This window comes from Oncorhynchus kisutch, linkage group LG6 (genome assembly GCF_002021735.2).
Source record: "Oncorhynchus kisutch isolate 150728-3 linkage group LG6, Okis_V2, whole genome shotgun sequence".
Lineage (NCBI taxonomy): Eukaryota > Metazoa > Chordata > Actinopteri > Salmoniformes > Salmonidae > Oncorhynchus > Oncorhynchus kisutch.
Window position 1 is genome coordinate 44,309,101 of NC_034179.2, and position 27,638 is coordinate 44,336,738.

Sequence of the window (27,638 nt, forward strand, 5' to 3'; positions counted from 1 at the left end):
CTGCACTGTCGGAACTAGAAGCACAAGCATTTCACTACACTCACATTAACATCTGCTAACCATGTGCATGTTATCAATAAAATTTGATTTGATTGATCTGTATTCCCAGTTATGTCACATCCATAGATTCAGTCCTAATGAATTTATTTCAATTGACAGATTTCCTTATATGAACTGTAACTTTGAAACTGTTGCCTGTTGCGTTGAGGATGAGGAATAGACTAGAAACTCAGCTGCAGCTACATTATAGTTATTGATTCATTATCAAGTTATTGATCACATCGTTTCTTACTTGACATAACTTACCGCATTGCTTCTCTCAGGTCTAACAGGAACGGCCAGACAGTGTTGGGTGTGAACGGGCAACAGCAGGAAGCTCGTTTCTCGTTTGAGGTCTTCCACTTTGTCAGGCACAAGAACAGGACGCTGTCCACCTACCACCTGCACTGCTCTACCAGAATCTGCGAGAGGACTGTCTGCACCTCCCTGCTCCATGTCAGTTGCTGCTTCCTTGACCTTTTCCACAGACTTATTTTGGAATGGATTAAATAGTTTTTTTCCTCCTCATCTATCTACCCACAATACGTCACAATGACAAAGCAAAAACTGTTTTGATTGCTCAGTTTGGCCGGGCGGCCAGCTCTAGGAAGAGTCTTGGTGGTTCCAAAGTTCTTCCATTTAAGAATGATGGAGGCCATTATGTTCTTCTGGACCTTCAATTTTGCAGAAATGTTTTGGTACCCTTCCCCAGATCTGTTCCTCGACAAATTCCTGTCTTCGAGCTATATGGACAATTCCTTCGACCTCATGGCTTGATTTTTACTCTGACATCAACTGTGGGACCTTACATAGACAGGTGTCTGCCTTTCCAAAGCATGTCCAATCAATTTAATTTACCACAGGTGGAACCAAGTTGAAGAAACATCTCAAAGATGATCATTGGACACAGGATGCACCTGAGTTCAATTTCAAGTATTATAGCAAAGGGTCTGAATACTTATGTAAATGATTAAAAAAATTATAAATTTGCAAACATTTCTAAAAACCTGTTTTTGCTTTGTCAATATCTGGTATTGTGTGTAGATTGATGAGGACCTTGTAAAAAAAATTTTTTTTAGAAAGGGCTTTAACTTGTGGAAAAAGTGGAAATGGTCAAAGGGTCTGAATACTTCCAAAGGCACTGTAGATGATGCTAGTTATAGCCTATGACCTTGTGTAAGGAAGCTGTTCCAACCACCCCTATTCTTCCCAGAACTGCACGGACAACATCATCTGCTCAAGAAGGAGGCCGGGAGGTCCAGTACACGGCTGTGACCAACACAGCCACAGTCAGCTTCGGACCCATCCGCACCCAAGTGGACTATGGTGAGCAAAAACCACTGATCATTCATGATCATCATTCGCGTCAGCATTCAATGGCCCATCAGCAAAATATTGACGACACAGTAACAATTTATGGATCACTTTTACCTACTGCACGTTCATATACCAGTAATGCCTTTTTGGTTAAGGGGGTTTTGATGTTATGAACACAGAATTTCCTCATTTTTTTATGCAGGTGATCCTGTCAGAATCGTATCTGAAGGTAATCATCTTTTTTAAAATCATAATCATTGATATGATATCTACATGAAATGCACATACAGTATTATACATTAAATTGAGTGCCTTCAGAAAGTATTCACACTCCTTGACACTCTACATTTTGTTGTGTTACAGCCGGAATTCAAAATGAATTAAATAGATCTTTCCCCCCTCACCCATCTACACACAATACCTCATAACGACAAAGTAAAAACATGTTTGAAAGCTTTTTCAAATGTATTGAAAATTAAATACAGACATTTCTCATTTATACGTATTTACACCCTAGTCAATACTTTGTATAAACACCTTTGGCGGCGATTACAGCTTTTAGTCATCTTGGTTGTCTGTATCAGCTTTGCACATCTGGATTTGGGGATTTTCTCCCATTCTTCCTTGCAGATTTTCTCAAGCTCTGTTAATTTAGATAGGGAGCGGTGGTGGACAGCAATCTTCAAGTCTTTCCACAGATTTTCAATGGGATTCAATTCAAGGACTTTCATATTTTTGTTCTGAAGCCATTCCAGCGTTGCTTTGGCTGTATGCTTAGGGTCATTGTCCAGTTGGAACGCAAACCTTTGCTCCAGTCTAAGGTCATTTGCACTCTGAAGCAGGTTCTCATCAAGGATCTGCCTGTGTTTGCATCCATTCATTGTTCCCTCTAACCTTACCAGTCTCCCAGACCCTGCTGCTGAAAAGCATCCCCAAAGCATGCTGCCACACCCATGCCTCATGGTAGGGATGGTGTTAGACAGGTGATGAGCTGTGCCTGTTTTTTTTCTCCAGACATAGCACTTTGCATTCTGGCCAAGGAATTAAATTAGTCTAATCAGACAACAGAATCTTATGCATTATGCTCAGTCTTTCACCTGCTGTCATGTGCCATTTTCTCAGGAGTGGCTTCCTTCTGGCCACTCCCCCATAAAGCAGGGGAGTAGTGATAACTGAAGGATGATCAAAGGATTTGGATGCACCTGAGCTCAATTTGCAGTGTTATAGCAAACGGGTGTGAATATTTATGTAAATTAAATAGTACCGCATTTCATTTTCAATTTTATGGCAAAAATGTCTAAACAAATGTTTTCACTTCATCGTTATGGGGTAGAGTGTAGATGGTTGACAAAAGTAATACATTTTTAATTCAGGCTGTAACACAAAATGTGGATTAAGTCAAGGGGTATGAATACTTTCTGAAGGCAATGCATGCTGTAAATAGACACTGCGACCTTTTCCCAATATTGAGTACTTCATATTTTAATTTCAACGGATATAATATTACTGAAGTTGTCTAAAAACAAATCTTAGTGATGTCTTTTCTCTGAACCTGCAGTCGCGGAAAACATGAATCTGTGCAGGAGGTTGCCATAGCAGCAGGGGTCATTGGTGCACTCTGTATCTCTATGGTAGCCTTTATGTCATACTGGATCGTTGAGCCAAGGACCATGTCGAAGACGACAATCTACACAAGTGACAGTTGTTGGATACGTGGTTTCTTTCCCTAAGTCCTAGTTTTTATGCTCACTGACCTAAAGGACTAGGTGGGTCAGTACAATCTGGCTATACATTTGCGTACCAGTTGACTATATTGCTTTCATCCACACAGCTTATTCAAGGAAATAGCACATGGGCAAGGATTTCACTTTCGGGACATGGGCATGGCTGGCTGGTCTTAACACATCTAGGCTACTAGCCCTTGAGGTAGGAAGGTTAAGTCCAAAAGATGACAAGCAAATTTCAGGCGAAAATAAACACTTTTCCATGTGAATATCTCTGTGTAACCTGCACAGATAGCACTGCATCTTTAAATAGTTTATTTCCTTTAAGCAATGAAAGTCTGGTATTGTTAAGGGTTCTCTTTGTTTAGGGACAAGTGTCAATGGATGCTATGCAATATAACCAAATGTCACAATTCAAAATGACTACATATGTGTATTAGGGTTTCAAGGGCTCCTTTTTGATGCGGTCCATCAAATCATATTTAAATGTTATAGTTGTCTTTTCCTTAAGTGTCCCAGTCTTTACAGATACTGGTGTATAAGACCATACTCAAACACTTGACAGCTTTTATACAAGTAAAATAGAAATTGTTAAATTTTTCTTCATAATCTGTCCTGCTGCTCTTCAAGTTGGTCAGTTACACATTCACACAGACCAATCTGGAATTGAAACGCAATGAAACCATTACTTAGATTTGAGTTACAGAATCAACCCTAGCCCAGAGTTACAACAGTACATTTGTATTTGTTAGATGACGTGGGTCTTCAAATACACATCTTATTTTTAGACACGGATTGAGAATAAAAAAAAAACATTCCACTGTTCATCACCATATACTTTTTAATACTATTAACAGTTTAGAAACAAAAGCTTTGGCATCCCCCAATCCCATTGGTTTGAGGGGGAATAAACTATCTGTGATACAAAGAACAGGAACCACACTCCTCTGGTAGAGATTCAAGCAGCTTGAGACATGGATATTATCTACTTATTCTTCTTCAGTCAGTGCAACAGCCCTCAAATTCATACTTGCAGCCATACAAAGACCAGGGTTGTGTTCAGTAGGGCACAGCGTAACAAAACGATAATCAATGACATTTTATTTTTTCACCTACTGAACACAACCAATGGCAAGCCCAAAATTACACCTTGGTAATTGAAGTTTATTTAACTTTATGTATTGGAGTACAATTTAGGGAAAGTAGAAATCAAGATAGATGTACTTCAGTGAAAAATGTTTCCCTCAAGCTAATTCATTGATGAATTGTCAGAAGACCATGGCGAGAAGGTTCTGAAAAGCATGAAATAGATTTTACACCTATGAACACATTTAACGACTGGTCATCAGTAATATTTGGATGACAAATCAATTCCCCCTTCGTTTATGCGCCACAATACAAGGTATTAAAGGCATTCAATATTCAACTAAAACCATTCCATTTCCCAAGAGGAGCAAACATTAGCTCTAGCCCATTTGATATATTTCTCAACAACCAGTGCAAACCCACAAAAAAAATAATAAAAGCAAGACGTGAAAACAAGCCTGCTTGAGAGGTCAAATCACAACTACCCTTCCTGATCCCAGAAAGCGACAAACGATGCAATGCAACAGAGTTCCAGTGGAGGAAACATTGAGTCCTGTTATCATTAGTCCTACCAAAACTAAACACTTTTGTTCAATGCAGGGCAAATATACAGTTGTCCAAGTAGTTGTTTGCATGTGGGAAAGTATGCCTAAACCTGTTTGAAGACTTGAAGTCTTGTGTCAGTTCATTCGCTGGTTATTCCAGGCTTCGTCAGCGCTCCTTGCTCATCATGTCAGTAAGAGGGGAAAGATGTTCGGCCAGAGGGGGATGAAGGTGAACAGAAAGTGAGAACGAGGGGTAGGTAGTGGGAATAAGACAGTTCAAGAAGTCTGAGCTGATCCAATGACTTTACGGTTTTCAAAATAAAAGTCTGGAAAAACAAAACCCCAAAAATATGTAGGAAACCATTAAACAGTCAACAAATACAATCAAATCTTGTTCCAGCTGTTATAACTCATCCCCTTTGTGGTTTTCTGACTGGTTTTTCTCTGTTGGTTCTGAAAATTGGGAGGAATACAATATTATACTCAAATATGTAGCAGCACAGTATTACAAATATGACCAGGTATAAAACCAAAATAAAGACCAAAGGACAACTAAAATGCCCTTCCTTTTCATAGTTGCAGACAGTTACTCTAGCTTGAATGGTATGTCCAATTCTTTTCCATCAGATACCCACTTATATAGCGAGAAATTGTAAAGGCAACTGGGTGCCAATTCACACACGCAAAAAGGTAGTTTCTATGGCAGACACTGTTCCTATGACAGACGTACCTGTCCTTGTAGTTTTATCTGTAGGCTGTGATTGGCTGAGTGAGTCTGTATTCTGTCCAGTGGGCTCTTTGATGGGTAGTTCCTCTTGCTGCACCTCCTCAGTGCCCTCTTGAATGAAAACAAATGTTGCCAATGAAAAGAGAAATGATCGGTGATTAGAATTGTTTAAAAGGGATCATTGACAAGTTCCATGTCATGTGAACAAGTCTGCAAAAACACTTCCTTTGCAAATTACATTCATTAGATGAAAATCATTGCTGAGGAACCCCCTTAATTACGTACCAAACAGAAGAAAAAGGGTCAAACAGGGAGGGACTACCTGGATTTGTCCAATAAATGCTCCATAACCTTTTGCTACGGTGTGCCAAACTGAACATGAACATATTACATACATTCTATGACAGACGTACCTGTACTTGCAGTTTTATCTGCAGGCTGTGATTGGCTGAGTGAGTCTGTGTTCTGTCCAGTGGGCTCTTTGATGGGTGGTTCCTCTTGCTGCACCTCCTCAGTGCCCTCTTGAATGAAAACAAATGCCGCCAATGATTACATTTGTCTAAGGGATCATTGATAAGATATCACACGTCATATGAACAAGTCTGCAAATGCACTTCCTTTGCAAATGACATGTACTTAAACAGGGAGGGACTACCTACAGTCCATACACTCTAATTAGTTTCAAAATGTTTTGCTACGGTGTGCCCTACTGAACATGACCTCTATATATATAAAGCACATGTTCCATAACAGAAATGTGTTGGTTTTTCCCACCTTCGTCTTTGGTCTCCTCCTTGGGAAGTATGACTTTCTCTACCATTTTGCTGCTGTTGGCCTTGCTGCTGCTGCTCTCTGTGGTGCTGTTGTTATTGGGCTTGGCGGCCTTGGGCTTGGCGGCCTTGGGCTTGGCGGCCTTGGGCTTGGCGGCCTTGGGCTTGTTCAGCAAGTAGTTGACCTCGCGGTCCAGCAAAGCCCACTTGGACTCTATGTCTTTGGACAGCAGCACAGGCCGCTCCGTGGGAGAACTCTTCTCCTGTTCAGCTACTGTGTTGTTCTTCCACGTCTGTGGAAGAGGGGGAGGTATTGGCGGTTAAAATGAAATGAAAAATAATCAAAGATTACAAACGATGGCACTCAAAGTGAATCGCTTCCATATAGATTGTTTTGAACCACATTCTCAAATTTGAGTAATAATGGTCAATCAAAATAATATAATTGACAAATGCGCTGAGTAAAACAAATAGGACATTATTAAACATCATTACATACAGAGGTCTCGTTGATGACTTTTTCCAACGTCTTCAGCTCCACGTCAGTGAAGATTCGGTCATCCTCTGGTACAAGTTTGGAGCTCCTTAAGGAAAAACCACAGAAGACCCATGTCAAATGGATGCATTGTACATCTCATGATTCACCTCTAAAATGTTAAACTCTGAAGCTAAGCAGGGTCGGTCCTGGCCGGTCACTGGATGGGAAACCAGATGCTGCCGAAAGTAGTGTTACAGGGCCAGTAGGGGTCCCTCTTTCCTCTGGTCAAAGGAAAGAGATCCCAAATTCCCCAATCTGGCCCTTAAACCATTATGGCCACCTAATCACCCCCAGCTTCCAATTTGTTAATTAATCTCCTCCCCAGGTCATTGCTGTAAAAGATTGTTTTCAGGCAAGGCACTGCACCAGTGCTAGAGGCGTCACTACAGACCCTGGTTCGATCCGGGGCTGTATCACAACCGGCCGTGATTGAGCAGCGCACAATTTGCCCATCATCGTCCGGGTAAGGGGAGGGTTTGGCCAGGGTAGGCCGTCAATGTAAAATAAGAATGTTCTTAACTGACTTGCCTAGTTAAATAGATAAAAATGACCTGGTAAAATAAGGGTCAGTTTTTATCTTGGGTCAGTTTTTCAATTTTCCATTCCAGGTTATGAATGGTGAAGGGGAAGCCGATCCTAGAGCTCTAACAGAGCTGCTTTGACCCACCTGAGGAAGAAGCTAGAGCGGTTGAGCTTGCTCTCCAGGGTGGCCAGGTGGCCAGGCCACTTCCTGCGCTCTTCCACGCGGAAGAACATGGCCTTGCACAGATTTCTGAGACTCTGCAGCTTCTCCCGCAACTCCTTGGTGGACGCAGAGTAGCCATCCTCGTCCATCCAGGTCGACACTTGACTCAGCTTGGCCAGGATGTTTTCCTTCTCTTCCTCCAACACCACTGCCTGGTACTCCTCCTGGTACATTTTGTCCTAATGGAGGGGGGGAGATAAGGCTTTATATATACACACACGTGTGAGAGCGCCAGACAGAATATACTGATGTTGTACTGTGAAGGTACTGTTCTAACCTGGGTATCAAAAAGGAATGCCTCAAGGCTGTTCAGCGTCTTCTCCCTCTCCTGTTTCTTCAGGTCTCTATCAGTCAGGTCTTGGAGCCTGACAGGAAGAAAACAAACATTATTGCAGTGAATTTGGAGGTAGCCGGGACTCAAACCTCGGTCTATGAGTCTGTCAAACAACTTACCCTTTACGCCAACAGATTCAAAGCCTCTGAAGTCACTAGGTGTTTGACAAGTTACAACGCTACATCAATATCAGCATTATTACAGCTTGAAAAATTTATTTTCAACTTCCCCACCCTGCACATTTGAGCCCAACTAAAATGTCATAAGGAAAGAGCAACACACTTCTTGTTTGAGGAGGTGATGGCTTCTAAATGAGGGTTAAGGATATCTTTCACTTGGAGCTCCACTGTGACACCCTCATAGATCTCGTTTTTCTTCTGATGCTTGGCTTTCTTCTCGGCCTCCGTCTTAGCCGCTTCCTCTGTCGTTTTCTCCTCTTCTCCAGATTTGGCTCCCTCCTTTTCATCCTGCTCAGAAAAATAAAATATTTAATAGTTCATGGAATCTTGGTTTATTCGAGAGCCTAATTTACATTACGGTAATGAGTTATTTAATGTTGAATTCAAACAGAGAATGAGTTCAAACTCATTCATGTGAGGTTAGTATACACCCCCCCCTCTCTTGACAACATTCTCTTGCCAAACATTCCATTCAACATCGTTAACATTTTGGAAAGTTCATTAAACACAAAAGGACTGAATACACCCCAGGGCTGAGCTAAACAAACCAGGGCCACGTTTAGAAGGCAAACATTGTGGAATGTTGCAGATAGAAATGTCACAAATAGAGCTGTCCGGATTCCTTAAACATGCCAGAGGCATTTGTGTTCTACATATTTCCATCTAAACATTCCACAATGTGGAACTAGGAGAACTGAGCTAGGCCCAGCGACATCCCAGGCATTTATGTGGAATCCAACTGAGCCAAGCTCTTACCTGAAGGTCAGCCTTACTGTCTACTCCCTCAGTCTTCTCGTGGGTTGGGGCCACCTCCTGCTGCTGCTGTTCCTCCCCAGGCTCCTGCTTCTCTTCCTGGGGCGCAGCCTCCTCTTGCGCCTTCACAGACTCCGGATGAACCTTCTCATCCTGGATTCAGAGACAATAGGGGAGCGGCAGAGAGAGTTAGACATGGCCCTACTGAACATGACCTCTATATATAAAGCACATGTTCCATAACAGAAATGTGTTGGTTTTCCCCACTTTCCCACCTGAACTGGCTGAACTAGTGTTAAGGAGGAACTCTGGTGCTTGTTACATTAGAATGGTAACTTAGTAGAGTGTTACCTGAACTGGTTCAGTCACATTTGTGTTGGGTTCCGAGGATCCCCCTCCATACAGGTTGGAAAAACCTCAAGACAGAATTAAGACATGGAAGAGACTGATTTAGAGCTGGGACAATAACCTGAAAATTGTCGACATTACCATACAGATCCTTATCGCAGGCATTTTGCTGATATAGTTCATTAGTTCATGGCCTATACTAGAGAAATGTGAAGCTTGAAATTAAATAAGTATGCTAATATGGGTGATTGTTAATTTGACAATTGATGGCTACAACCAAACTAGTAACTCAAAATTCAAAAGGCACTCGCACATCTGAGCAAACTTTTTGCAGGTTCATGGCAACAGTTGATGAATGAAAAAGGAAACCGCACACTGCTCTTGAGAGTATCACTGATCTTTAATAAGCTTACATATCGGTCGCACAGCCTTCGTCAGAAGTGAGGCCGATACGTAAGCTTTTAAAAATCAGTGATACTATCAAGAGCAGTGTGCGGTTTCCTTTTTCATACAACCAAACTAGTAACAACATTTTAAAAGATCATTTAAAAAGTGATGCACATTAATGTTAAACGTAGTTCTTGCATCAATTCAGGTAATTTTGTCTGTCGCCCACCTCTACTATGATTATGACTAAAGGGGTGATCAGATGTCAAATGATTACAATGTTAGCATAAAACCTACTTGTCAGAGTAGACTCCTCCTCCACAACGGTCTCAAAGACAGACACCACCTGAAGAAAGCAACTTAGGTCAATGTCGATTACCCCAAAACAGAGTTCAATAGTGTCTAAATCAACTCAAAATAACTTCAAACCAAGCCAATTTTAATTGGGTTTATGTGGGTAGATTAAGGCATTACAAACCTCAGATGCAAACGCGATGAGAATGTAGATTTACATTTTAAAAAAGTAAATTGCATCAAACCTTAACATAAATATGAAATATTATTTGGATGTATTTTGCAACCATCTTGAAAGTATAAAAAGCCTGATGTGTTTTGTATTTGAGGTTTAGTTGTACTTCCAGAGAGGAGCTCCATAAGCATTAGAGGATTGCACTGACCATAGAGTTCATATAATTCACATTCGATAAGTAATTATATGGTACTGACCCGGTCAAGGAGGAGCACGCCACTCTCATTCATGTTGAAGCTGGCATTGATGCCCTTGTACTCAGCATCTGTGTGCTTCTGGAAGCTGCTGCCCACCCCAGACAGCTGCACTGTGGTCAGGTTGAGAGAGCCAAAGACACTGGTGGAAGAAAGAAATGACACTTTTTATTTCCAATTAAAATCAGACCCCTCCAAGTTAATGCATCTGATGATAATTGAATGTTAATGCAACAGGTAAGTTAGCTGTACGTCACTTCCATTCCAATTAAATTCAAAACAGCTTTATTTGTCCCCCTAGTGTCTATAGCCCTAATATAAATGGCCGAACAAACGCTGCTATAGCATATCCTTAATTTCCCAGGCGGTCTATATAAAACCTTTTCAGACCTTGCCGTTTAGCCGTGATGGCTCACAGAGTGGGGTAAATCTATGGGCCGATTTCCTGGACACATCCAATCAAATCCTAGGCAAAAAAAACAAAAACAATGTATTCTCCATTGGGCCACTTTACACACACATATATAACCTTCCTTTTATCTTATCTGAAACTCAATCTACTATATTTGCAGATGATCCTACAATTTATACAGCAAGACAACTGGTTCAACGGGTACAGCAGGCTCTACAAGTAGATCCAGGAAATAATGAAGTGGGTTTCCCAGAACAAACTTGTTTTGAACACCAGGAAAACCAAGGTTATGTTGGTCTGTTCCACCAGCAAAAGGCCAACAAAGCATGGGATACAATTAAGTATTGGGGGGACCCACAAATTGAAGAAGTGTCATAAACCAAACTACTACGGGTGCAGCAAGACAACTGCTTATCATGGTTGTCTCAAACTCATGTAAAAAAATATATTCAAACTGCATGCATGATCAGAAGTATAGCCAAATATTTACCGGGAAATGTTCTTTAGCAAACAACCCAAGCATTAATTGGTAGTCAGGTGACCTACTGTTCTGTGGTCTGGGGACATGCATCAGCAAGTGACATTAGGAGGCTGCAGATCGCACAGAACAAAGCAACAAGGACTGTTTAAAGGTGGAGATATGGTTCTTCTGTTGTAGTCATGCTCAATGAGATGTTGGTCATCAATCAAGATAATTAAAAAACATGCTTATTTTATTTCACAATGTACACCATTTAAAAAACAGCCAAACTCTATTCACAACAGTATTCAGTTGGTAAGAGACAGACTTTCAGTAAATACTAGGAATAGATTGTCCACCATCTGTTTTATCCAGACAGAAGACAAAATAACTTTATGATTTAGAGCCATAAAGAAATGGAATAACTTCTGAGCAAAACAGAAACCTTCCAATATAAATTCAAACAATACTTTAGAACCATTTAAATTGGAAGGTTGTGCAGGACTATGGTAGATGAAGGAATCAAACTATAATTTCAGACTTTATCTGGTCAATATGTCAGTGTTATGTCTGTTACAGTGTGTTGTATGTGAAAATGTGATCTTATTATAAGTTGTATTTTAATGTTTGAGGACTCGTGGAAGATTAGTCCAAATTCCGACTAAAAGAGATCGTAATAACATCCATTCAGCATGCTTTAGTCCATGCCTAGGTTCATCTGTGCCCAGGAAACCAGACCTAAAATCCGACCAATTAAATCCAACTTTATTTTGGGTGGTGTTCACCTGAGGTCTTCCTGGCCCAGGAAACTGAGATCGCCGTAGTTGATGTTGAAGGCAAAGTCGTCAGTGTGGTTGAAGGTGAAGACCTTGCTCTGGGGGTAGGGGGCCATCCTCTGGAACAGAATATGCTTGTTGTGCTTCAGGATCCTGGAACCATCCTCCTCCATCTCACTTGTGAACTCCACCTGGAGAGTGAGAGAAACAAACAGCTGTACGCTACAATCAAAAATAAATGTAAAAGATGAGCACCATATGACATGCAGTTGTGTGGTGCTTAGCTTTTACATTCATTTTGGATTGAGGCAATTCAATTATTATTATTTATTTTTAAGGGGTGGGTTTCAATGTTAAAGAATGGGCTGTGTTACCTGAATGGGGAAAACGGTTGCCTCTCTAACCAGGAAAGGTTGGACTTTGAAGGCCTTGCTGAGGGCAGCGGCCTGGTACACAGCCCCCATGGCTGCAGCCTCATCTGCGTTGAGGTTCTTCCCTAGCTCCTCTCTACACACAGTCAGGTCAAAGTGAAATATCACTTCAAAAACAAGGTTGGCCAGATACTTTTTCAGACCTCAAAAGTAGTCAAATGGTTTGTATATGAAACTACATGCCTCAACCAATGTTCACTCGAAGCTGCGGTGTAGCCCGGGACTACCGTAGACAGGAGAGGTGCACGAGACAACTTCACTCAACTTTCTAGAGTTTAACCAGTTGGTGTTAACTATCATTTCCCTTTACTGTGGCAATTGTGATCAAAGCAATAGCCACTTTCAATGCAACATAATGTAATAAAAATAAGATATTTTTCTGTAGGCAGACAGCGTTGGAGTAGGATGCTATTGCACCCGTACTCTACACAGACCGGTGCAGCATAACCAATCAGAGCTGCAGTAGGCCTATATGCAAATAGACCATTGCCATATACAGATCTGTGACATTTTTTGAAGTGGACTGTTTACAGGCTTTAGATGTGCTTGTTTTGAGATCAAAGCAAGAGCTGCATGTAGCCACATGTGCACATTTTATTAATATCCTTCGCTAGTTAGTGAATTATTAGCCCAGTTAAAAGCTAATTTCTAGTCAGCAATAGGGGTGTCATTGCTTCATACAAGAGCACAAAACATGTACATTTCTTGACCCCTCCTGTCTCAGCCTCCAGTATTTATGCTGCAGTAGTTTATGTGTCGGGGGGCTGGGGTCAGTTTGTTATATCTGGAGTACTTCTCCTGTCCTATTCGGTGTCCTGTGTGAATCTAAGTGTGCGTTCTCTAATTCTTTCCTTCTCTCTTTCTTTCTCTCTCTCTCTCTCGGAGGACCTGAGCCCTAGGACCATGCCCCAGGACTACCTGACATGATGACTCCTTGCTGTCCCCAGTCCACCTGGCCATGCTGCTGTTCCAGTTTCAACTGACCTGAGCCCTAGGACCATGCCCCAGGACTACCTGACATGATGACTCCTTGCTGTCCCCAGTCTACCTGGCCATGCTGCTGCTCCAGTTTCAACTGTTCTGACTTATTATTATTATTATTCGACCATGCTGGTCATTTATGAACATTGAACATCTTGACCATGTTCTGTTATAATCTCCACCCGGCACAGCCAGAAGAGGACTGGCCACCCCACATAGCCTGGTTCCTCTCTAGGTTTCTTCCTAGGTATTGGCCTTTCTAGGGAGTTTTTCCTAGCCACCGTGCTTCTACACCTGCATTGCTTGCTGTTTGGGGTTTTAGGCTGGGTTTCTGTACAGCACTTTGAGATATCAGCTGATGTACGAAGGGCTATATAAATAAATTTGATTTGATTTGATTTGACATCGTTGAAAAGCAAGTACGGTATAGAGCTATTTTTGGTCTTAAAAAAGGGTCTGTTGTATTTTGAGGTTGGCTTGACTAAGCCAAGTAGCCAATAGGCAGATGTTAGCATCATTTGTCTGATTCATTAAAATAAATGGTTCGGGAACAATAACATAAAGTGGTTTCTTGCAACCACCACATTCAGTAACCTTGTTTGAAGGACTAGATAACAGGTCAATGTCAATCCCTGCATGTTTCTTTCAAAAGTCTCATGGAATGTAGGCCTACATTGACCACCAAACATTTAAAATGTTATGGGATGCATTTTCACCATTGTTTTATGGCAGGCCACTCTGGTACAGTGGCTTGCGAAAGAGTTCACCACCCCCCCATGGCATTTTTCCTATTTTGTTGCCTTATAACCTGGCATTAAAATGGATTTTGGGAGAGTTTGTATCGTTTTATTTACACAACATGCCTGCCACTTTGAAGATGCTAAATATTTTTTCTGAAACAAACAAGAACTAGAAGAAAAAACAACAACTTGAGCGTGCATAACTATTCACCCCCCCCCCATTCTTCAAGGCAAAACTGCTACAGCACCTACAAGTTGGATAGGTTCCGCTGGTGTACAGCAATGGTTAAGTCATACCACATATATTCAATTGGATTGAGGTCTAGGCTTTGACTAGGCCATTCCAAGACATTTAAATGCGTTTCCCCTTAACACACTCAAGTTTTGCATAAGCAGTATGCTTAGGGTCATATGAGCAGTATGTTCAGGTTCACCTGCTGGAAGGTGAACCTCTGTCCCAGTCTCAAATCTCTGGGAGACGGAAACAGGTTTCCCTCAAGAATTTCCCTGTATTTAGCAACATCCATCATTCCTTCAATTCTGAACAATTTCCCAGTCCCTGCCAATGAAAAAGATGGTGTTCTCAGGGTGATGGTGTTAATTCCCTTGAACAAAAAAAGCTCAATTTTAGTCTCATCTGACCAGAGTACCTTCTTCCATATGTTTGGGGAGTCTCCTATATGCCTTTTGGCAAAAACCAAATGTGTTTGCAAATTTTTTTCTTTAAGCAATGGCTTTTTCTGGCCACTCTCCAATATATCCCAGCCCTGTGGAATGTACGGCTTAAAGTGGTCCTACGGACAGATACTCCAATCTCCGCTGTGGAGCTTTGCAGCTCCTTCATGGTCTCTTTGTTGCCTCCGAGTAATTCCCTCCTTGCCTGGCCTGAGTTTGGTGGTAAGCCCTCTCTTGGCAGGTTTGTTGTGGTGCCATTTTCTTTTCATTTAATGTGGGACATTCAAAGTTTGATATTTTTCTATAACCCAACCCTGATCTGTACTTCACTACTTAGTCCCTGACCTGTTTGGAGAGCTCCTTGGTTTTCATGGTGCCGCATGTTTGGTGGTGCCCCAGACTCTGGGGCTTTTCAGAACAGGTGCAAGCATGCATATATACACATACTCAGATTATGTGACACTTAGATTGCCCACAGGTGGACTTTATTTAACTAATGTGACTTCTGAAGGTAATTGGTTTCACTAGATCTTATTTAGGGGGATTCATAGCAAAGGGGGTGAATACATATGCACAACTTTTCATTTTGTAGAATTTTTGTAAACAAGTTCATTTTCTCCCCCACTTCACCATTTTGTGTATGTCCATTCCATGAAATCCAAATAAAAATCCATTTCAATTACAGGCTGTAATGCAAAAAAAATAGGAAATACGCCAAGGGGGAATTACTGAATACTTTTGCAAGGCACTGTAGGCCTAATACATTATGATCAAAAAGCCATGGTAGTCTACTTGGAAACTTAAAATGGGCACAGCCGGAAGTTGCACAGAATTTTCACAACTTTCAAGTTCACGTTCAGATCTGCAATTTGCTCAGTGCCCAAATTTAAGGGAACATTGGCCTATTTTCATATTAATTTGCAATTAAGGCATATCTAGCTGACCTTCACAACAAATGGTGTACACCTTAGTCTAATTTACATTTTTCAGGTCCAAAAACACCTGGCAAAGTTTGATTTTGGGTCTAACTATCCCTTTCAGCCTTTTCATCCCAGATGGAGCATTTCCAACATGTGAGTTACATACCATCACTCTAGTAGATACTACCTATAACACTTTCAGGTGAAGCACTTACTCTATTCTATTGTGTTCCATTGTCTAGGGAGGTTTGTTTTGAATATGACATCTTACAGCCAAAACCCTGGACAATATGTCCCTCATGTAGTGTAGAGCCCCAAGTATTGACAGTGTCAAGTGAAACTGTTGACATACTTCCCAACGGCTTTGAGCAGCACTTCTTGCACCTTAGGCACTCGGGTGGAGCCACCCACAAGGATCACCTGCTCGATCTCATCCTGTTGGAAAACAATGTTGGAAGATATACTTACAGTACTTGCAAATAAACAAACATGTGTTGGTTCAATCTCTGTAGAAATCTCTGAAGGCTTGACATGTTTAACCCCGTAAGGTCAATGTCCACACCCTCGTGGAAATCTAATTAGCAGAACACAACAATCCCATAAAAATCTGTTCAGTTTAAGCAAGGTATGTTTTTGTTTTGCATTGGAAGCGTCTCAATCCACCACATCTGCCTGTCGGACTTCCACATCTGCAGTGTGTCAGACCATGAGACATCCTGCAAATCAGTCTTACAAAATAGTCTGTGGCGTCCAAACGGGTTGGCCTACAAACTACTGAAAAATATGTAAAGCATTGGTCGCATATTTCATGAGCTGAAATAAAAAAGATCCCAAAATTGTGCCACACAAAGCTTATTTCTCTCAAATGTGGTGCAAAAATGTGTTTATCCCCATTTGTCACAAAACACAATGCCACAGATGTCTCAAATTTTGAGGGAGCGTGCAATTTGCATGCTGACTGCAGGAATGTCCACCGGAACAGTCGCCAGAGAATTGAATGTTAATTTCTCGACCGTAAGCTGCCTCCGTCATTTTAGAGAAATTGGCAGTACGTCCAACCAGCCTCCCAACTGCCGACCATGTATAACCACGTCATGGCTCGGGACCTCCACATCCGGCTTCACCTGCGGGATCGTTTGAGACCAGCTACACGGACAGCTGATGAAACTGAGTATTTCTGTCTGTAATTAGAGAATTTGTCAGTATGTTCAACCGGCCTCAACCACAGACCATGTGTACAGCATTGTGTGGCCGAGCGGTTTGCCCCATGGTGGCGGTGGGGTTTTGGTACGGGCAGGCATAAGCTCAATTGCATTTTAAATCTACAGCAATTTGAATACAAAGATACCGTGACGAGATCCTGAGGCCCATTGTCGTGCCCTTCATTCACCGCCGTCGCCTCATTTTCAGCATGATAATACACAGCCCAATCTGTACACATTTCCAGAAAACTGAAAATGTCCCAGTTCTTCAGTGGACTGCATATGGTCCTTCCATGGTCTGCATGTTTGGGACGCTCTGGATCGACGTGTACGACAGCATACTCCAGTTCCCGCCAATATCCAGCATCTACAGGCCACAATCAAGAGCCTGATCAACTCTACACGAAGGAGATGTGTCGCACTGCATGAGGCAAATGGTAAAACCAGGTACAGACTTTTTTCGGATCCATACACCTCTTTTTTTGGGGGGGGGGGGGGGGGGGTCTGACCAACAGATGCATATCTGTATTCCTAGTCATGAGAAATAGTCATGAGAAATCCACAGAATAGGGCCCAATACATGTATTTCAATTGACTGATTTCCTTATATGAACTAACTCTAAATAGTTGTATTTTTGTTCGGTATATTATGACCCCTCTATGGAAAGTTAAGACTATGTTTTTCTCGTCGACCCCCACAAGCATCTTGGGACTCGTTTGATGTCGGTACAGCCGATCTTCCAAGTTCGGTCTGTAGCGTCAAAACAGTTTGGGCTACACACTAATATGAGCCCTCTTTGCAAAGGTGAGACTCACAAACATGTTGGTTGTTTTGCTCTAGGATGCACACAGGCCTCACAAGATTCACCTGAAGGTCCCCCGGTACCAGTTGAAAAAAAATGAATGGAAGTATATAAGCAAAAAAAAAAAAACATCTGTCTCCCAATCTGTCATCTCAGATCGAAGACACTTCAGAACAAATATCCTTTAGTTTTCTTTTTGATAATGCTGGTTTTCCTGTGACTTTTGATGCTTTTGTCTGTCGTTTGTGCATATAAAGTCTCCCCAAAATGTAAAATAAAGTTGGCCACTGCTTTACTAAAATATCAATAGACAAACAAGTGTCATGTTCATGAAGGCACTCAACGGGAAATGTTTTAAGGTTTTCAACGGAAAACCAAAAATCGAGTTATTGGACAAATCCAGGGATTCCCTTCCTGGTTAAGTCCATTTGGTGCCTAATGAATGCACACAAGCTGCGGTGACTCACCAGGGACATCTCTGCAGAGCTGAGGGCATCCTGTACAGGGCCAGGTACTCTCTCAAAAAGGTCAGCACACAGGGTCTCAAACTCCACACGGGTCACCTTGGCCTTGAAATCCATGTCATCCAGCAGCCCTTCCACCTGAACAACAAAGAAAGTGCGAGTATATTTGGTTTACATGTACTGTAATCCACATCTACAGTAGAACACTATGGGTAACTGTAAAAGTGCAGCTAAAAACATTTCCCCAAATGAATGGGTGCTTACTTTCAGATCTAACACACCTGACAGAACATCAATACATAAGAAACATTACCAAAAAAATACCCTATTTCTCTAAATGTGCAGAACAGTGCAAGACTGGAAGTGACAGGGAATGGAGGGATAAAGAAGCAATGCGATGGCTTCACCTGTGTAGTTATTTTACAAGGTTACACATCTACAGTAGAACACTATGGGTGACATGGGAGTAACTGGTAATGACTCTCAACTGCAGCAAAGGTAAGGAGAATGGTGTAAGACTGGGGTTAGCGAAGGTCCCGTCACCTGTGCCATGAATTCGGCATTAGCGCTCAGCACAGTCTTGAGTCTCTGGGCCTCCTTGAGGAGCTTGGCCATGGCCCGGTGGTTCTCCCTCACGTCCTTCTTGGTCTTCTTCTGCTCGTTGAATAGCTTGGCCAGGTGGTCCTGCAGCCGCAGCTCCATCTCAAAGCCCCCCAGAGAGCGGTCAAACCTGGTCAAAGACAGAACATTGTTAGGTTAGGAACATTTGAGAAATGCGCTTGTCATCGATCCACAATAAGACATTGAAAATACAAATACTTAGTGAGCTCCGAAAGAATTGGGACAGTGACACATTGTTTTGAAAATATTCAATGACTATGAGGTTAAAGTGCAGACTAAGCTTTAATATGAGGGTATATTCAGCCATATCGGATGAACCGTTTCGAGAAAACCCTTTTTGTACATAATCCCCCCCCCCCCCCCCTATTATTAGGGGAGCAAAGGTATAGGGACAAGTTCACTTATATGGTATATTATAAAGTTAGGGTTAGGAGCACAAATATCAAACACCCAAGACATGCTAACCTCACCATTACAATAACAGGGGAGGTTAGCATGTTTGGGGGGGATATAATATTTTTGTAATAATACTTGAAGCATTCAGGATTATCCGTAATCTTGGTAGCATCCACATGAACGTCGAAGTGTTTCGAAACATTCTTAGTTACAATAAAATTACAAAACATTATTTACAATTCATTTCTATTGGTCACAAAATAATCTGAAACAACCTAAACAGTAAATGCATCCAACAAATTTGTCGAGTCAAACTTGATGTGGTCATAGCGTACCATGAATATGAGACCAAATACTTAACTACACAGCGGCATTAGTCCCAATTCCTTTGGTCCCCTAAAAAGGGGGGACTACGTAAAAAAATTGTTGTGATTTCGAAACAGTTCACCAGATATGGATGAAAAGCCTGAAATTCAAGTGGACAGTCCGCACCTTAACCTCATACTCATTCTATCGTTCCAAAGTGCTTGAGTAGAGAGCCAAAACTTTTTTTTTTTAATCACTGTCCCAATACATTTGGAGCTCACTGTATATGGAATGAAAACAAAACAAATACCTATTTCATAATGATTAGAGCAGAGTGCAAGGCGTGTGCTTTCCCCAACATCCTGTGTTGCAGTGTGTGTGTGTGTGTGTGTGTGTGTAAAAGTGGGTATACAGGTCCTTTTCTCTCACCCCACTCCTCGTATCTGGAGCTGTGGCTGGGAACCCGACTCTTCGGTTTTGACTGTCTGGTATGTGACGATGGTTGCCGTTGTGCTGCCTGAACCCATGTCATAGAACATTATGTTCTGTAGCGAGAGACAACGGGAATATAAGTCTAGGGTTACACAAAGCAACTTTTCTGACCCACGAAACAACTTATGGAGCGCAACTCAAAAAGACTGAACCTAGTTAAAAAACACTTGTAAAAGCAGCCTAGTTAGCGCACCTGTGCTGTGCTGTTGATGTCTTTTCTCCTGAAGACGCCGTAGTTGAGTGCCACCGCCGTGTTGTCATTGATGAGCTGAAGGACTTTAACACCTGCCATCTGTGCGGCCTGCAGGACTGCTCTGCGCTCTGCCTGATTGAAAAAGACTGGGACGGTGATCACTGCATCTTTGATGGGCTGCTCTGTAAGCGAGAGTAAAATACATTCAAGGGGGGCTTCAAAATAATTGGGCAACAATGTTGAGAGAAAACCTTTTCCCCGTACTACTAGTGAACAGACAAACCTGCAAAGTCCTGAGCAAGTCCACGTGAATAGTTCAAAACCATGCCCAGGAGCTCCTCTGGAGAGTACTGCATTTCTCTGCAGGAAAACAGAGTAGACATTACAGCCAAGCACTTTTCATATTTTTATAAAATATATTATTTTTTGTAACCCCTTTCTCCACCCCAATTTCATGATATCCAGTTTGTCTTGTCCCATCACCACAACTCCCGTACAGACTCGGGAGAGGCGAAGGTTGAGAGCCATGCATCCTCCCAAACACGACCCAACCAAGCCGCACTGCTTCTTGACACTGCTCGCTTAACCCGGAAGCCAGCCGCACCAATGTGTCGGAGGAAGCGCCGTACAGCTGGTGACTGAAGTCAGCATGTATTTACAAGGCGTCGCTAGAGCGTGATGGGACAAGGACATCCCAGGCGGCCAAACCCACCCCTAACCTGGACGCTGGGCCAATTGTGCGCCGCCTCATGGGTCTCCCGGTTGCGACACAGCCTGGTATCGAACCTGGATCTGTAGTGACGCCTCCAGCACTGCAATGCAGTGCCTTAGACCGCTGTGCCACAATGCCTTAGAGAAACGAGGCCCCAGAACCAATCACTCTTATCCACAACTACAGCATAGGACATACTGGATCAATGACATTGTCACAGGCGGTTTAAAATGTGCTATTTGGGCAGTACACAAAGGAACGTTGTACACTGACAAACAATAAGTTAATGGTTCAGCATTTTCCCCCATATCGTCCATAGACGTCCGTATTATTAGTACTCGTCAACAAATCACTTGGCTCAATTACCTCCTGCTAAACAAAGGAAAAGGGAACCAATGAGATGAAATCAAAAACGACTTACTCCGAGTTGCTAAAGAGAACTGTGCCCCGACTCTCATCTGTCACCAGATGGTGCTCGGGGAAGCGTTTCTGATAGACCGCCACCTGTGGGTTGTCATGCTTCTTTCCAAGGAGGCTCTGAAGATGCCTATAGACAAATTTGGGGTTCTTCACAGACTGCGGGAGAAAGAAAAACAAATCAATGTCAGTATAGATATTAATTCATGAACTTCATTGATTCACATGGGGGAGTACAGAGCACTAACTGCATGATAGACATTTTAAAACATTGGACCTGGTAGGTTATCAATGACAAAGTGCCTTACCACTCCCAATGCACTGTCTCCAAAAAGTCTCTCGTTTTCTTTTAAACACACAGCTATTGGCGTTTTCCTCCTGGACTCCCTGTGCAACACAAAGAAGGATAAGACAGACTATTTGAAACAAGTTAAAGCTTTGAGAATGCTTTAAAAAATATATTTATCGTGAACTGACCCTTAGTTCAGCCAATTTTCATTCACTATTCAACACAGGCCCATTTAGGTATTGCCATGTTAACATGCATTGTAAACACTAAAGAACAGCTAGGGTACTCACACATGAGCGATGAGTACGATATTAATAACTATGAATATTTATCAAACATGAAAGGGAATAGGGATTTCTGTCTAAAAGCACAAAGTCCTAAACCCATTGCGATGACATGGCTAGAGACAATGAAAATAGCAATACTCACTTGTTTAGAGCAATCTCCATTGGCACGCCAGGTTTTACTATCGCTACTTTCATCCACTCACTGCCCAGGTCAACTGACATGACTGCAACAGAGGCTGTATGGACAAAATAATAGGTATGATTATTCCATTACCTGTACTTTTGTAATAACAAAGTGATGATTACAGACTAGAGGTCGACCGATTAATCGGAATGGCCGATTAATTAGGGCCGATTTCAAGTTCTCATAATTTTTTACTCCTTTATTTAACTAGGAAAGTCAGTTAAAGAACACATTCTTATTTTCAATGACGGCCTAGGAACGGTGGGTTAACTGCCTTGTTCAGGGGCAGAACGACAGCTTTTTACCTTGTCAGCTCAGGGATTCAATTTTGCAACCTTACGGTTAACTAGTCCAACGCTCTAACCACCTGCCTCATGAGGAGCCCGCCTGTTACGCGAATGCAGTAAGAAGCCAAGGTAAGTTGCTAGCTATCATTAAACTTAACCATAATCACTAGTTATAACTACACATGGTTGATGATATTACTAGTTTATCTAGCGTGTCCTGCGTTGCGTATAATCGATGCAGTGCGCATTCGCGAAAAAAGACTGTCGTTGCTCCAACGTGTACCTAACCATAAACACCAATGCCTTTCTTAAAATCAATACACAGAAGTATATATTTTTAAAAGTGCATATTTAGCTGAAAGAAATCCAGGTTAGCAGGCAATATTAACCAGGTGAAATTGTCACTTCTCTTGCGTTCATTGCACGCAGAGTGAGGAATATGCAACAGTTTGGGCCGCTGGCTTATTGCGAACTAATTTGCCAGAATTGTACATAATTATGACGTAACATATAAGGTTGTGCAATGTAACAGGAATATTTAGACTGATGGATGCCACCCGTTAGATAAAATACGTAATGGTTCCGTATTTCACTGAAATAATAAATGTTTTGTTTGAGATTACAGTTTCCTGATTCTACCATATTAATGACCTAAGGCTCGTATTTCTGTGTGTTGTTATAATTAAGTGTATGATTTGATAGAGCAGTCTGACAGAGCGATGGTGGGCACCAGCAGGCTCATAAGCATTCAGTCAAACAGCACTTTTGTGCGTTTTGCCAGCAGCTCTGCTGTTTATGAATTCAAGCCTATCAACTCCTGAGGTTAGGCTGGTGTAACGATGTGATGTGAAATGGCTAACTAGTTAGCTGGGTGCGCACTAATAGCGTTTCAAACGTCACTCGCTCTGAGACTTGGAGTAGTTGTCCCCCTTGCTCTGCATGCGTAACGCTGCTTCGAGGGTGGCTGTTGTCAATGTGTTCCTGGTTCAAGCCCAGGTAGGAGCGAGGAGAGGGACGGAAGCTATACTGTTAAACTGGCAATACTAAAGTGCCTATAAGAACATCCAATAGTCAAAGGTTAATGAAATACAAATGGTATAGAGGGAAATAGTCCTATAATAACTACAACTTCTTACCTTGGAATATTGAAGACTCATGTTAAAAGGAACCACCAGCTTATGTTCTCATATTCTGAGCAAGGAACTGAAACGTTAGCTTTCTTACATGGCACATATTCCACTTTCTTCTCCAACACTGTTTTTGCATTATTTAAACCAAATTGAACATGTTTCATTATTTATTTGAGGCAAAATTTATTTTAATGATGTATTATATTAAGTTAAAATAAGTGTTCATTCAGTATTGTTGTAATTGTCATTGCAAATACATATTTTTTTATTTTTTTAAATCATCCAATCACTCGGTATCGGCTTTTTTTGTCCTCCAATAATCGGTATCGGCGTTGAAAAATCATAATCGGTCGACCTCTATTACAGACTAAGTGAGACAATACTAAAGGTGATTAGCTTCAATGATTTCTCACTGGCTACAGTGGTATGGTGGCAATGTGAGTGATTAATCAGTCTTTTGCATCAGTTGACATCGAACTTAATCAATGTTCATCCGTGCATCAGTAAATTCATGTGTAAATAGGTACAAATACAGACAATGCATCATATTGTAATGTGACAGATTAACTATAACCTCTGCACGTGTCCATTTTTTCTCGCACTCAAAATGGAGGCATTCAGATTTATGTTGAAATTTGAATTTGGTGTTAAGCGAATCTGCCGGTGCTTGATGCGGGCAGGTGTCTTGGATGGAATTACCATGTGTAGCGTTAGTACCTGTTTGTGAAGGCAGCAGAGCCAAGACGAGGCAGAAGCGAGCCCATAAAGTCAGCTTCCTCCTCATGGTGACCTGTACACACAAAGCAGAACAAAAACAGATATTCAAATGCTAACAGCAGCCTTCTTAGTGACATGGTAAGTGTGCTGAAGAAATAATTGGTTCAATATTTTGAGACCTCATAAAGATTCATTATCCTCGACTCGGTTTTGTCATCCTGTACAAATCCATTAGCTACAAATGTTGTCATTTGTTTTAGAAGTCAATTTCATCAATTTCTCTATACAATGCATATCAGCAAATAGTAAAAAGTAATGTTTCATAAAGGAAATAGAGTGAGCACATCCCCCGGTAGTACATTTAGTTTTTTGCCCTAGCACTACACAGCTGATTAAAATAACCAACTCATCAAGCTTTATTTGAATCAGTGCACACAGGGGGGCCCCAAGACTGATTTTGGGGAAACCCTGCTCTAGAGTGTTTCCACTCAGGCCCCCCTTCCAGAATTGGGGAACACCACACACACCCCCAACCCCCCTGTGAATTCTACTATTACAACTTGAAAGCCGTATTGAGCTCCAGAAAAAACGTGGTGCCGCACAGTTTGGGAACCACTGCTCTAGAGCAGCAAGTAAGGTAAAAGGAACATCTCAAAGATGACTCCTGTTCTTGTGTGTCCATTCCGTCACCTGCACTGTTGAACAGGAGGAGCGGTGAAAGCCAAAGCCTGGTGGTCATACACCACATTGCTTTCACCTATACAAAACTTGTCATACCAGTGCAGATGTAGGAAATCCACAAGAATACTTACATAATGCTCTGCCATTCTTCTTCAGCACGAAACCAAACCGGATGCACGCGTGCGTCATCATGCACAAATGTATTTTGTCCCCCCCACACCAAACGCGATCACGACACGCAGGTTAAAATATAAAAACAAACTCTGAACCAATTATGTTAATTTGGGAACTGGTCAAAAAGCATTATCTTGTTAGGGATAGGGTCTAATTTCGTGAATTTCCGCCTGACTGACGTGCTCAAAGTCAACTGCCTGTTACTCAGGCCCAGTTTCTAAAACTTAAAATAATGTCTCAGACTATAGCAGAATTGATATGGCAGGCAAAAAAATTAAGAAAAACCAAGCAGAATTTTTTAAATTAGGTCCCAGGCTCTATTGTTCCTATGTAAATCCATCTCCCAGATTGCAATTCCTAATTTGTCCCGGAATATAAACATTGAGTTGTTATTTTGCCTGAAATGCACAAGGTCCTCTAATTAATCCACATATAAAACGGTCAAACGCATCATTTCTAGTCATCTCTCCTTCCAAATTTCCAAAATGTGCCACCTTCACTGTCCAGGTGCATTCAGGCAGTGGTGTAAAGAACTTCAGTGAAAATGCTACTTAGGTAGTTTTTTTTGAATATCTGTACTTCACTATTAATATTTGACAACTTTTACTTCACTACATTCCTGAAGAACAGTCATTTTTACTCCATACATTTTCCCTGACACCCAAAACTACTAGTTACATTTTGAATGCTTAGCAGGACAGAAATAGTGTAATTCACACACTTGTCAAGAGAACGTCCCTGGTCATCCCTACTGCCTCTGATCTGGCAGACACACAAAAAACACATGCTTCGTAAGTAAATTATGTCTGAGTGGGAGCCTGCCTCTGGCTAGCCATAAATAAATATTAAGTGGCCATCTGCTTTGCTTAATATAAGTCATTTGAAACGATATTTGCTACTGTAACTTGATACTTAAGTACATTGCAGCAATTACATTAAGTTTCCAAGTAAAGTATATTTTAAACAAAATACTTTGACTTTCACTCAAGTAGTATACCACTGGGTGACTTTCACTGGAGTATAAGTAAAGATAACTTAATAGAAAATGACTCAAGTACGATTTTGGGTACTTTTTCTACCACTGTTCAGGTAAGTGGATGTTCTGTGACTCAGTTTAGTTCTGTGACTTAATTCAAGTGCTGATGAAAAGTCAGGAAGCATGATGAAACCGTGAGGCAATTCTTTTTCTATCTACGGACTAGGGCACGTTTCGCGAAATGAATGATTTAGGCTAGCTAATATCTATATCAAGTAGAAAACAATAGGCAATCAGCAAGCTAATGGCTATATAGCATGTATTTATTCATATTCAAATACATGATCGTGGAAACTTCTAGCCCCATCATGGAGCACTGGCGTACAGTATGAATGCCATGGACGCCCAGCGCAGGTGATGCCTTGACCATTCATTCAAAAACAAAGAGAAGTCTTGGGTTCTGTAAACGGGTTCCGTCAGTTAGGTAGCTTCCTACAATACAAATAATGCTTTTTAGAAACACAGCTGGCTAAAATTCACCTTTAAAATCCCTCAACCATTTCATTTGAAATGAGAGACTATGTTAGCAAATAACAGGTAGCTGGGACTGCGTCAATGGACCCCATGAGCAACAGTATTTGCTGGTAATTAGAATATAATGGAAAAACAATTACTTAAATAGCTAGGCACATTGCTGACAGAGCAGAACCTTACCTTCTCCACTCCAGCAGTTCAGTTCTTTGAAGCAGACTGGTTTAAACAACAATATAAACAAAATTAAAGCGCACGCCTTTACTTGCAGCAAGCTAAACTGTATTATTGTAGGTGATACTTCTTACTGTTGGCTTGATCTATTACCTAAAAACCTCTTCGTAGGCACTCTAATAAAGATTTCTTGATTTTTCCCTTGCTATCACCTGCTTGTTCTCGCCATTGGGCCCAGAACGCGGCGTGATCTCATTGGATCCACTCGAGTCGGTCGTCAGTAGTTACCACAGACACAAATTCATAAACCCTGCCTAATTTCTACAATGTATGTTCTTTAAACCTGACCTTAACCAAACGGTTAGCCTTATGCATAACCTTAAATTTTACACCAAAAAATATCATTTTTGCTTTCAATTATTTTCACGATATATTCGATTTTGACTTTGTGGTTGCGCTATCTTGTGGAAACCACTAGAGTCGTGTTCCGCGAGGACAGCGCTGACCCTGTTGGTGGTTTCAAGAATATTGGGGACTCAGAAATAAACAAGGTGGAATCATGACGTCAGTGATCTTCAGGTCGGAAAGAAATACCCGAGTTCCGGATTTGGGATTCCGAGTTTGATTTATTTATTTAACTAGGCAAGGCAATTAAGAACAAATTCTTATTTTCAATGACGGCCTAGGAACAGTGGGTTAAACTGCCTGTTCAAGGGCAGAATGACAGATTTGTACCTTGTCAACTCAAGGATTTGAACTTGCAACCTTCCGGTTACTAGTCCAACGCTCTAACCACTAGGCTACCCTGCCGCACATGATGACGGTTCTAAACGATTTTCACTAGTCGGAGCTCGTTTTTCCCCGAGTTCGCAGTTGTTTTGAACGCACTGATGTCGGAAGTCAGAGATTTCCGATTTCCCAGTTGATATGATAGCGGCAAGAGCCCGTCGTCCACATTCCAAGTACTACAGAGTGATAGGTCATTTCGGTAA

General features: G+C 41.6%; 1 protein-coding gene across 2 annotated transcripts; it reads right to left on the reverse strand.

The window, feature by feature from the left end:
• Positions 1–3,898: 3,898 nt before the first annotated feature.
• Positions 3,899–27,610, reverse strand: LOC109892879 (hypoxia up-regulated protein 1-like). Of its 2 annotated transcripts, XM_031826782.1 has the most exons (26): positions 26,800–27,610; positions 26,656–26,691; positions 24,111–24,183; positions 21,935–22,028; positions 21,525–21,603; positions 21,221–21,375; positions 20,371–20,447; positions 20,088–20,269; positions 19,832–19,947; positions 18,623–18,809; positions 18,083–18,217; positions 15,963–16,045; positions 12,238–12,370; positions 11,873–12,054; positions 10,219–10,357; positions 9,790–9,838; positions 9,109–9,173; positions 8,761–8,910; positions 8,108–8,292; positions 7,769–7,856; positions 7,414–7,670; positions 6,708–6,792; positions 6,213–6,501; positions 5,852–5,959; positions 5,442–5,549; positions 3,899–5,164 (listed from the first exon to the last, which is right to left on the reverse strand). In XM_031826782.1, exons 3-26 carry the CDS (start codon positions 24,175–24,177, stop codon positions 5,115–5,117), a joined length of 3,063 nt encoding a protein of 1,020 aa, XP_031682642.1. In that variant the 5' UTR covers positions 24,178–24,183; positions 26,656–26,691; positions 26,800–27,610; the 3' UTR covers positions 3,899–5,114. The 2 variants fall into 2 exon arrangements, with proteins under 2 accessions (XP_031682642.1, XP_020341323.1); XM_020485734.2 differs by having other exon boundaries at positions 26,656–27,610.
• Between the last annotated feature and the right edge of the window lie 28 nt (positions 27,611–27,638).

Excerpts from the sequence above, each read along its gene's own strand:
- LOC109892879 (XM_031826782.1), bottom strand. The coding sequence starts at position 24,177 with ATGAGGAGGAAGCTGACTTTATGGGCTCGCTTCTGCCTCGTCTTGGCT. Across the intron at positions 21,604-21,934 it reads ATGGAGATTGCTCTAAACAA|GGAGTCCAGGAGGAAAACGC; the intron begins GTGAGTATTGCT and ends TGTGTTGCACAG. Across the intron at positions 12,055-12,237 it reads CAACCGTTTTCCCCATTCAG|GTGGAGTTCACAAGTGAGAT; the intron begins GTAACACAGCCC and ends CTCACTCTCCAG.